At 40.2% G+C, this 12,104-nt stretch overlaps 3 protein-coding genes across 4 annotated transcripts; 1 reads left to right on the top strand and 2 right to left on the bottom strand.

Moving 5' to 3' along the window:
- Positions 1–219: 219 nt before the first annotated feature.
- Positions 220–2,528, bottom strand: LOC108050855 (synembryn). The gene is made up of 2 exons (XM_017132742.2): positions 2,348–2,528; positions 220–2,281 (listed from the first exon to the last, which is right to left on the bottom strand). Exons 1-2 carry the CDS (start codon positions 2,426–2,428, stop codon positions 632–634), a joined length of 1,731 nt encoding a protein of 576 aa, XP_016988231.1. The 5' UTR covers positions 2,429–2,528; the 3' UTR covers positions 220–631.
- Positions 2,529–3,107: 579 nt separating this feature from the next.
- On the bottom strand, positions 3,108–3,848 carry LOC108050842 (histidine triad nucleotide-binding protein 3). The gene is made up of 3 exons (XM_017132722.1): positions 3,573–3,848; positions 3,317–3,507; positions 3,108–3,251 (listed from the first exon to the last, which is right to left on the bottom strand). Exons 1-3 carry the CDS (start codon positions 3,760–3,762, stop codon positions 3,204–3,206), a joined length of 429 nt encoding a protein of 142 aa, XP_016988211.1. The 5' UTR covers positions 3,763–3,848; the 3' UTR covers positions 3,108–3,203.
- A 369-nt stretch (positions 3,849–4,217) lies between these two features.
- Positions 4,218–10,947, top strand: LOC108050856 (eukaryotic translation initiation factor 4H). 2 transcript variants are annotated; one of them, XM_017132743.2, is made up of 5 exons: positions 4,218–4,316; positions 5,620–5,925; positions 6,584–6,864; positions 7,937–8,227; positions 8,798–10,947. In XM_017132743.2, the coding sequence occupies exons 1-5, from the start codon at positions 4,285–4,287 to the stop codon at positions 8,962–8,964; spliced, it is 1,077 nt and encodes a 358-aa protein (XP_016988232.1). In that variant the 5' UTR covers positions 4,218–4,284; the 3' UTR covers positions 8,965–10,947. The 2 variants fall into 2 exon arrangements, with proteins under 2 accessions (XP_016988232.1, XP_016988233.1); XM_017132744.2 differs by having other exon boundaries at positions 4,219–4,316; positions 6,584–6,765.
- Positions 10,948–12,104: the final 1,157 nt, after the last annotated feature.

Here is a 12,104-nt window from a genome sequence, read left to right as displayed (position 1 = left end):
TATAAAAGAATTCAGTTTTGGTTTCGTTTCGTTTGTGTTGATCTGCTCCCCACTTCCTTGAATTGGAAGACCACAACGATTGTTTTGCATTTAGTCATCGCATTTAGTCATTTTAGTACACACTTTATCTGGAATGGGATGCTATGGTGACAGCTCCGAATTTCCAAACAAATCACAGGCAAAACGAAAGGGCAACAAAATGGGATAACAATACAAAAGTACAAAGTAATACTCAAAGCTAAATAATTTATAAAAATTTTGGAAATAGTAACTCTACAAATTGAGCCTAATATGGTAGATTATAGTGATTACAGCTAACACTTATGTGAAATCAATAATAGTTTGGCTACAAGAAAACTGTTAATTAAATATGTAGATACTTTTCACACTGTCCTGAAAACAGCTTGTAGAATTATAATGAGATGCTTTCGATAGCAGTGTTATAAAATAATAATGATAACCTAACTTTTAAAGACAGGATTACAATAACAATGCCAAGCTATTCTGCTTTTGGAACACATTCAAAGCTACTTTCGGTAGTAAACCTATGAAATAAATGCAGAGTTCGGGGTGATTATTTGGTAGCTTCTTGGAAGTTGTGCCATAGCAGACCCCGGGATAGATTTGAGGCTTAGGTTTTCCGCTTCTGGTCGAGCTGCTGTTGCGGCAGCTCCTCCTGCAGCTGGAGGATGTGCTCCAGCGGCTGCGGTCGCCCATCCTTATCAATCAGCGCCGGCTTGACGATCCCGCCCTGACGCAACTGCTCAATGAGATTGACCAGCTGCAGGGCCTCGTACTCCTTCTGCTCCTCGCTCATCTCGTCCAGCGGGTTTGGCTTGCCCCGCGGCTCCACACAGCCCAGGACAGGATTGATGCCCTGCTGCTGCTGCTTGTACTCCTCGGTGTCGCTGTCCTCGCTGTCGGAAGAGTAGTCGGCGGACTCCACCCGCCGGCAGTCGAGGATGCCTCGGTTGGCGAACAGTCCGGCTGCGTTTCCATAGCCCGTATACTTGATCATTCGTCCGACATCCTCTTTGCACAGAACAAAGAGCAACTCGGCGGCCAAATCCCGCAGGATCATGGCGGGCAATGTGAGGAACCGGCACAGATGATTGCGCAGCTCCTTGCCAATCTCCGGCCGCTGGCTCACGTCCCGCAGCGGCGGCAGGATCTCCTGCCGCAGATAGTGACGCATAACCCGATCGCTGCGGGCACATTTCACCAGTACAGTGAGCACCGGCAAGAGCAGCTCATGCGAGCTGGCCTCGGCCTCCTGCTGGGTCAGAGACTGCCGTAAATAGCGAAGCAGCACGACCAGACTATGGACATTGCGTTTCTCGAAGCACTGGGAGCAGCACTGGAGCGGCTTGGCCCTGGCCCCCGATTCCTTGTCCTCTCCTTTCTCCTCCTCCTTCTCCTGCTCCCTTTCCTTGAGGGACTCCACTTCTGCATTGGAGCAGCGCAGGGTGAGTTCGGTTAGGCAGCTGCCCGAAATGTTGGTCAGCAAATTGATGGCATGTGTGACCACGGCACGCTCCTTATCCGTGGCCATGTCGCCAAAACGAAGGAGCAGCTCCCTCAGCACTCCCGTCAAATGCAAGCTCTGGATCTCATACTCATTAGGACTTTTGTCCGGAGCACTGGTCACGTTGAACATCACCTTGAGCAGCTCGCAGATAATGTTTAGCTGCTCCTCGTCAGCGGAATCCTCGCCCAGTTTGTCATCCAGCCACTTGGTCATGTAGGTGAGGCCGTTCAGGTCGATCTGAAGGCGGGTCCGAGCCGCCGGCTCCAGGGCGGTGAGCAGGAAGAGCAGCTTCATGTCGTAGTACTCCAGGGCGCAGGGATGACGCATCGAGGAGGCCACCCGCTTGAGGATTGCGTCCAGGCAGTGCTGACGCAGACACTGGCGCCGGCAGTCGGAGTTTTGGTAGACCAGATTGCACAGGCACTTCAGCGCCTCGGCAATCACCTCCGATTGGGCCTGGCTGGGCTCCAGCTGGGGCTCCTCGCGCTCCTGCTGCTTTAGCTCGTCGGGCGTGGCAGGCAGTTTCAGGGAACTGGCCTCGATCCTGGCCAGCCTCAGCAGTGTGTTCACTTCCTGTTCGATGTAGTTCGTCTGCAGGCTGAACTCGTCGCGCGTGAGAATCCTCACCGTGTTCAGGCACTGCGGGTGCAGGTGACTCAGCCGCTGGTCATCGAGGATGCCAAAGATGGCCAGCCACAGCTCGTGCCACTGGTTGTCCGTGCGGAAGCTGTCAAAGATCAGCAGATCCGCGTGCTGCCAGGGGAAAGGAGGAGGGTTAGTCTCAAGGAATCGCAGAGATATTACCAGCGCAGATCTCACCTTCGTGTTGAACTCGCCCAGGATGGCGGGGATGTGGTTCGCCTCCTTGGCCTCCAGTCGTTTCAGGTGCTCCGCTTCCATGTCTCCAACGATGGCCGTTTGCAGCTGTCCCAAGGGTGCCTTTAGTTTAATTAAATTATTTTTTTTAATTCCGCCAGTGTGACCGCGTCGTGACCCTTGAAATAAGCCATGTATCGATAGTATCGCAAACAATATATTTGTTGATGTGCGTCAAATTAGTGAATTTTTGTAACATGAAATTTAAGTACTAATGTTATTTAGGGACCTAATCGTAATCTTTAAATGCAAAAATATTAAAAAAAAACGAAAATTCAAACTACTTATGTTTTTGAGAAAATCGCTTAACAGTGGGCAAGCGTCAGAATAAGCCCATACAAAAAAAGGACTAAAAAATTATAAATAAAAATTAGAAATAAAGTCCTTCACAGGGCGTGTGCCAATATGTCGTGTATATAGGCCTATGTAGGGATGCTTAAGTAATGTTTTTGGAAAATTTGAAAATTGTATCCACAGTTTTTGAGAAAATAGCATTACAGTTTGCGTAGTTTAAGGGGATATAATAGTGCCGCCCACTCCATTACTTGAACAAATAAAAAGGAAGTGGATTTCGACAAACTAATGTTTGTATAATATATAAATTCATATGCTATATCGCTGTTGAGAACTTCAGGATATGGTTTCCCCATTATTTGAAAGCTTACAAAACCTCCTCAAAATAATTATATACGAGCCTGGTAGATTACTAGGATAAGACTGGGGATTTTTTTTATTTATTTCTTATTATTTTTGACCACGATTGAGTATATTTCTATTAATTATCTACTGTAGTCCGATTTCACTGTAAGCTTTCCTTTTGCGAAAGGTACAAACGCGCGTCGTCGGCCTATAATTAAATAGATAAGATGGTATCAGATATAAAACTAATAAAAACGGTTGGCCATTACGTACGGTTTTAAACCAAACAGACGGTCTGAATATTAATCTGGATAGGAAGCCCATTTCCGACCGTGGGGCAATGGCATGCATATGAAGGTGGTTGACCGTGATAAACGGTGGCAAGTGGAAGCCGAACAACGCATCCTGGTCAGAAATCCCCTTGCTCGTCAGGAACTCCCTTAAACTGCTTTCCATCCGTGCGACTAAAATGCATTTAAGGGATATTTGTCTTCAAAATAAATTAAAAAATATTTAAGAGTACTCTCACCCATGGGATCGTGGGACTTGTCTAGAACCTTGAGGCTGTTGTAATGTCTTTTGGTAACTGCCAAATAATGGTGCTGAGAAGCGGGTTTGATGTCCTTAAAAATTACAAACTCATCCGTTTCCACTTCCAAAACACTGGTGGGCTCTTGGCCGCTGGAAATATTGCAAAAAATGCAATTGTCTTCCGCCATAGTTTTATTATATTATTTATTATTTTATTCGTATAGTTATAGCTGCTTAGGATAGGAGTTTGTACTTTGCCAGCTGATTAGGTGCACTAAATGGTAGGGTTGATTTTTTTCCTCTAAATATCGATACTAGTTTACGTTTGAGGTAGAATGTAAGAACTCTTAACTACTTACTTTATTAAAAAAAATAGTTAAGCTTTATTAACGAGTAAAATATAACTATATTTTTTTAGATTTAAATTTTTGATAATATAATAAAAAAAAAGGATATGTATTAAAAAGCGCAGATACTCGAGTTGAAAGTATATCAATAATATTTTTTTAAATATTTGTACTTTTTTAATTATTGTTATTCCTATAACTTAATTTTATATTAAACATATATAAAAATACCAAAAACAATATCGAAGAACCGAAAACGAGGTGTGGTGACACTCTTACGGCGAATTCGTCGCGATAGTATTTTTCGCCCGTGTGTTCACACTGCGGATTGCAGCGAATTCGCTCATTTGAAAAAAATAAAACATGGCTGGAAGAGGTGGTTATGAACACGCTAGGTAAATATTATTAATTATTTTTGCAATCGCGAACGCTGTATGTTGACCGCGATGCGCCGGTGTTAGTGAAAGTGGCCGCGGTGCCGGTAATTTGCGCGAGTGTCGACAATTTGGCCAAAATGTGTAATAATGCACGCGGTTTTTGGGGTTTGGGCAAAAAAAGGCAACACCAGCCTACCAATACACGCGCACGCTCTCGCCTCGCCGCTCGCACACACGCGCGCGCCCGAACACATATGGGCACGTATAGTGTACGTGTCGGTCGTTGGTCGCCGCCGCCTTTGTATGTGTGCGCGTGAGTAAGTGAATGTGTGTGTGCGGGGCAGTGTGCGTGCGTGTTTTTTTTTCCAAATTCTTTTTCATTTTTTTTGTCGTTTTTTTTTAATTCCACCGCCTGCGTTGTTTTTCTTTTCGGGAAATTCTGCTTCGGCCGGCGACGGCGTCGCTGCCGGCGTCGACGGCAGCGCACAGGCGGCTTTTCAATTGTCCCCCTCCCCCCACAAAAAAAAAACCCAAAAATGGATGCAAAATCCATGGAGAATGCAGTTTTCGCCAAAAAGCGCGCGCGATTTTCCCCACCATTTGACACCTGTCCCCCGCTTTTGTTGTTGCTGTTATTTTTGTGCCTGCATCTTTGTTGACTTTTCGCCGGGAATCGGCGCCAGCATTAGCTAGATATTCCAGCCATGTGCGTTTTGCCTAAGGGGGTGGTGTTTCACCCCACCAGGCCCCACAATCAAGAAGAAGACGCAGACACACCCCCTTTAATTAAATTCGGCTTCGGTGTCAATGTTCTAAGGATCCCAGGCAATGATCCACCAAACAATGCGTAACAACATCAGAATTTGGGCACACTTTTTGTAAACTAAATAATTTTTAGGTCCTGGCATGGTTGATCCAGGATCAGGATGCCCTGTGGTTCCAATAAACTATAACTTAACATACCGCAAACAATAACAATAGTGAACCCAGTTACAAACAAATTTATTGGTTTCAAAAATCTATACAGAAACATTTTGAAAAATAACTTCAAATATTTTTACCTATATAAATGGTCATTTAAATTTACTAATATTTTTATCGATATAAATGATCATGTTTAGTTGAAGTTAGTAAAATCATTTTAAACTAAATGTCAAAAAAACAATTAATAACTGCCTATTAAACATTTTCAAAACACTAATATCGTGTAATAACAACAAATTACCCATTATAATAATCCCGTTTTTCCGTACTGACACCTTTTATTTTATTAGTTAGCTGATATAACCCACTCTTCTAATAAAATATTTTCACATTCCAGAAGCGGATTCGGTGGAGACCGGGCATCGAAGCAGTTGCCCACAGAACCGCCCTTTATCGCATTCGTCGGCAATCTGCCGCAAGGCCTAGTGCAGGGCGATGTGATCAAAATATTCCAGGACTTCGAGGTGAAGAACGTGCGGCTGGTGAAGGATCGCGAAACGGATCAGTTCAAAGGCTTCTGCTACGTGGAGTTCGAAACGCTGGACAATCTGGAGCGGGCGCTAGAATGCGATGGCCGAATCAAACTGGACGATCTTTCGGCGCCCCTGCGCATCGATATTGCCGATCGCCGGAAAAATGATCGGTATGTGGGCAGAGGCTATACGCATCAGAGTGGTTCGATTTGTAAAGACTACCAAAAGAATAATACAAATCGTTTGGGGGAACGTTATCAATAGACAATTAGACAAGCAAAGCGCCAACGAAATTAAGGTTCTATAATCACCTATAGCTCGGCGATTTAAAATATCATATATAAATAATATCTTAAATTAAATGTTTCTCCTCAATACTTTCTCGACACAAAGTGTACAAAATTAACCTAATAATTCAGTTTAAATATTTTGTTTTTCGAAAACTTCAATGTTTGATTTTGCTTAGAAATTATATGAAGTGTTTAATACGTCTATATTTAAATATCATATCATTTACAAATTTATTCTTAACCAAAAGTTCAAAACACTTAACTTCCAATACATTAAATTAGTAGCAATGGGTTCGAGATAATGCTATTTGTTGCATACAAGCAAACCTTTTGGGCAAGTTTTTCAATATTACTGTATTAGCTAAAATTCTCAAAAGCGATAAGTAATTATTATATTTAAGTGCTGACGAACCCAAGCAAAAATGCTTACAACTGTCTATTGAATACGTGCCCTAAACGATTTTTGGGCCTCCAAATCAAACCACTCCCACACTCACTGGTGTATTAGATGAAATACTATATTTTTACTTTCTTACAGCCCTGGTGGCGGTGTCGGCGGTGGTGGCAACGGAGGCATGACCCGCGGCGACGGCAGGGATTTCCAGAAGCGCGGCCCACCTCGCCAGGGCGGCAGCAGTCAGTCCTACAGCCGGGGAGGTCCTGGCACTGGCGGCGGTCGCGAAGGCGGCGGCGGATCGGGTAATCGCGGCGATAGTAGAGGTTCGTACAATGATAGTTATGGTGGTCACAATGATAGAAGTCGCGGCGGCGGCGGCAGCGGCGCGGGCTCCGGCGGTGGCATGAATAGAGGATACAATGGTAAAGCATTTTTATCTGCCGTCCAACCAACCAATCAACCAACTCAACCAACCAACAACACGTAGCTGCATCCCTCGTAGTGCCGCCAAAAAGTAGTTGATTCTAATTACTGATTACGATTACGATTCCGACTCTGATCCTGATTCAAATACTAATTCGATTCGGTCGCATGGCAGGAAGACATCCATGCTGCAGTCCTCGGAAGTGATCTTAGAATCTCCTTTTCTGTTTCCGTTTCTGATCCTTCTTTACTTGTTATCCTCCTGCGGTTCTTCGTACTGATCTTAAGTTGGTTTTGCTTTGCTTTTCTTTGCCAGTTTCGTACTGGGGTGGGTCGACAATGGAGTATCCACACCCGTTAAAGGGCATTATCGTCCTTGAAAGTTACTAAGCCATTTTTTTTATAACTTAACAAGAGAAACGTAGTGTTAATCTTCTGTAAACAATGATTTACATTTATAAAAACTTTAATATAATTGATGTTGGAGATTTTATAAGAACTCTCCGGGTGAATAAGTAATAGTAGTAGTCTTATTTTTGTTAACCTATGCTTTGGATTATTGTACTTACCTTACTTTCTGTAAATGTACACCAGATTGAGTTTAGATATTTGGGATAAAAATGGCACGTGAAGTTTTTTATTTTAAATTTATATAAATTTTCCATAATTTTCCATTTTTTTTATTTAAATGTCTAAATCAAGTTTTTTGCAGCATTTATTTTGAAAACAACAAAATGTTGGTGTTTTGATTGATTGGAATTCAGATCTAGTTTACACCAATCGAAGCGTAAAACTAAAATCTTTTGAATTGGGGATGCTCAACATGCTCTATTGCTTACTTTTAACCACCTTCTACTTTTGAGCCTAATTTGCGTCCATTGCAAACGACCCACCCTTCTACGACGTTAGCTCCCTTGTATCAGTAGCCCAAGCACACACTTTAATATATTTGAAACGACTTTCCACCCGCACGCTTTTTACTTTGAACTGCATTTAGCCAGCATGCTGAGCCTAACTCTAAGCAGGTTTCCTCCTGGCCAACATGAGCTAATCCAATTGTTTCCGTTGCAGATCGGCCGGCAAATCGGGGTCGGTACGGCAACTTCAACAACGACGATCGATTCGATCGCAACCAGGATCGCGACCGTGGACAGCGGGAAGGCAGCTATGGCAATCAGTCGCGCGACGGCGATCGCTACAACAACTTCAGCCGGCACCGTGACCGCGAGCGCACACACTACAATCCCAACCAGCAGAGTGAACGTCCCAGCGGCGGAATGGGTGGAATGGGCGGCCTGGGCGGCGGCTCTGGCGGATCGGGCGGATTGGGCGTCGGCGGTGGTTCCTCGATGGGCGCCATTGGTGAGTTGCGCAGATTGCACAAATAGGTGGGATCTGAAATATAGCACCAAGATGTGCCTTAAAAAATATTAAAATCCTAAAGTAAAAGAGGGCATAGATAGTTAGAAAAGTTTGTGTGTATATAGCAGCGAAAATTTAACAGGCATCATCAACTTTGTTCGTTTTTTTCTTAACTTGTAGATCGCGAATTCGTTGAGATATGAAAAGAGAAGTAAACTCATGAATTCAAGTAATTGCACACATTGCAGTTTATTGTCTGTAAATGTTTGTTTGTTCATCTTATAAATGTTTGTTTCTCACATATATTCAAAATGTTGTCATAATTTTGTATTATTTTGTTAAATATAAATAATAATAATATAAAATTAGAAACCAGTAAATTCCAAAACATTTTTTTGTATTGTTTTTGAATAGATTGTTTATAAATTTGATAATGTAAATAAGAAAACAATAATAATTTTGGTAGAGGGTCCATTTGTAATACATTTTTCTACTTCATCACTGCCCAAATCCACCAAATTTTTCGTTTACCTGTATATCGATCCTTATTTATCCATCCTTTTTCTCCAGACGACAATGAGCGGCCAAGACTGCAGCTGAAGCCACGGACCATTGCCGCTCCCATAAACGCGGTGGCCGAGACCAAGCAATCGGCCTCGATCTTTGGCAACGCCAAGCCGCGCGAGGAGAAGCTGAAGGAGCTGCAGCAGAATGTCAATCACAACGGCGATAACTAGGGGGCAGGAGTCGGTCCGCAATTAAATATGCCTGATATGATATTTTGGTATGCGAGAGAGAGAGAGAGAGGAGAGAGGGGAGCAGAGATGGATGGAGAGAGTGAGGAGGAACAGAAGGAGCATCAGCAGCATGCATATATAAACACATACATTAATTAATAACACTACGCTACATACCTATTATATACGAAAGATATGTACTACATTACAAGAACGAAGATGAAACAACAGGCTGGCCTCTGTGTCTCTGTGTCAGTGTCCAGTGTCAGTCAGCAAGCAACTTAACAGCAGCAGCAGCAACATCAGCAACAGCAAGAGCAACAGCAACATCGGCATCAAAGCCAAGCAGCAACCAAGCAACCTTTCTAACTCTGTGCAACAAGAACATCCGCAACAACAATGGAAAGTCTATAAATGTTAGTCCTTAAGCAGCGATAAACTTTAGCCTCGTGCATATGGCCTATATATAGTATATATATACGCTTATGTGCGGTTCGTGTACAGCAGCTGTATGCACGCTGCTATTTGTTAGTTAAGTAATGCATATAAACCAACAAAACAAAACAAAAGTTCTACCGTTAAGGCATAAATAGTAAACGAAAAACAAGCAAAACAAAAACAAAAAAATGAAAACAATACAAAAAAAGAAAAAACTCGAAAAACAAAGCAAAAATCGAAAACAAAAACTTTTTTGACAAAACGTTCAGCGTAGCAGGCAGGCAATTTATACAGTTTATATAGCAAAAAAAAAATGAAAAAACAAAAAAAAAACAAATAACGAAACCAATTATTGAACATATATACCTTATGAGAAAAACACCAACAGCAGATCTAACAAAACAATTCGCAGAGAAGCAGAACACCAACTACGTACGTAAAGAAAAAAAACAAACGGCGAAGTAATCGTTGAAGATTAACTAGAAGAAATATGCAGAAGTAAAAACAATAACAGCAACAAGTAACTTTTTATACATACAAAAAAAAGCAATCAACTACATAGATCTTATGTAGCTGAAAAAAAGTCTTAAGTCGCAGACCAAAATATATGATTATTATTTCGTTATCCACATTTTAACTATTCCTTTTATCGTTTTGTTTTATAAAACCCCCAAAATGATTACTTCTTCGCCCATCTTTGTACGTTTTTTTTTTATATTGAATTCTCGTGCACACAGATCTGATTTCTTTGTAGATAACCTTTGTATAAGACGCAAAAAGTTTGAAAAAAAAAACAATGTATAAAATTAATTGTTCTTTGTGTGTTTCGATTTTTCTTTGCATCCAGAATGTACGTAAGCGAAGAGCGTTTTTCCTTTCTTACTGACCGACCTTCTTTGTTTCTTCACAAAGTTTTTTTTTAAATAATTTTTTTTGTACCTTGCAAGAGCTGAAAAACGCGAAAGTTGTAAATTAATTTGAAAATAAAGCGAAAAAAATTTACATAAGATGTACCGTTTCGGTTTGGTGTTTTCCTTCGGACTATTCGGAATTGTTTTTCGGAGTGCGGCTCAAAATCAGGCTCAGCACTTTGTACATACAAACAAATAATCACATTTCTCCCCCTCCCAGATCCCGGGAGTAACAATCGTTGTGTTGTCCTGTCCGAATCGGCTGTCCTGCTCCGAATTCCGGTACCCCTTACCTTACCCACTTTGATTGCAATTTTCCTCTAAAAAGCCCACAAGCCCAAAAACCCAAAAAACAAAAAAAAAACAAAAACAAACTCACAAAAACCGACTTGACCGACAAGCTTAACCAGAGTTAACCGCGACCAGCAGGCGCAGCAAAGAAGCAAATAGAAATACAAATGAGAGTAATGTGTAACAGTTAAAGTAAAGATTACGTTTAATATACCTTTAAAGCTAAAGATAAACTTAACACTTAATTTTTAGCACTAATACCGTAAGCAGTCAAAGATTTACATTATATGAAAATGGACAAACAATATTTGTAACTCCTCAAAAATAAATGAATGAAAAACAATGATCGAGTTGACAACTTACTTAAATGCTGCTCTAAACCTAATTAAGAACTTTGATATGCATTTTAAAACGCCCATAAAGACAAAGAATTGTTTAAATTAAAATTAAACCAAAAGCAACACTAAAACGAGAATTTATACAAAGCAAGAGTTAGACATTAACTTACATCATAAAACATCTATATATACAAAAATATAAATAAATATACGCTATGATTAATAACGAAACTGATCGAGTAAGCCAAGATTAAATAGCAATTCTACTTTTAGCAACCGCAATAAATTAACACAAAAAAAAACTAACCGAAACTAGCAAGCAGTTAGAGGAAACAATCGTAGATGTGAATGAAGAATAAATTTTTACCAATTACACCAGCAAAAATCGCAAAATGCTAAGTTCATGTTACTTACATAACAAAAATTAATATAAATAAATCAACAAAGTCAAATCAACAGACAACAAAGTGTTTAATAAGTAAATGAGTAACAAACGATAAACAAAATTCACAATCCATACACAACATTATAACGAAATATATAAAAATATATATATTTTTTGTTGTTTGAACATTTTGTACGATACGTATATATACATATATATATACACATAACTAAATAAATAAATAAATGAAATTATAATACATTTAACAGCTTTTTGTTTAACAAAAAACTAAGCCCACATTGGTTGGTGCATTTGGACTTATATGATTCTAAATCGGCTTTTCCCAGTCAAAGGTTATCAAGGGTTTCTTAAAAGTTTTGAAATTTATACAAAGCTTACCTGGGGTTTGGAATAACATTTGCAAAAGCCGTGTGTTTTGCTATACCTTATTTGGGGACCAAAGAAAACACGAACAGATTTTCATTTGCATAACAAATTCAATTAAATCTCATTTTATTTCAGTTTTGTTTGTTTGTTTTTTTTTGTATTTTTTTTACAATTTATTAAGCTAAAGTGTGAAAAAATTTCGCTTTTAATTTATATATATATATATCCTTTTGTTTTTGTATTGTTTCTTTTTTCATTTATTACATTACAATATTTTTAGGTTGCCCATTTATTAATTTGATTTATTTTGGTTTGCTTTATTATTAATGGTTTTTGTCCTTCCTTTCTTTATAAATTATACATAAATTACGCAACTTGTTTGAGAACTAA

This window comes from Drosophila rhopaloa, unplaced genomic scaffold (assembly GCF_018152115.1).
Source record: "Drosophila rhopaloa isolate 14029-0021.01 unplaced genomic scaffold, ASM1815211v1 contig_3, whole genome shotgun sequence".
NCBI lineage: Eukaryota > Metazoa > Arthropoda > Insecta > Diptera > Drosophilidae > Drosophila > Drosophila rhopaloa.
The sequence above is the reverse complement of the archived record's forward strand: the minus strand, read 5'-3'. Positions and strand labels throughout refer to the sequence as shown.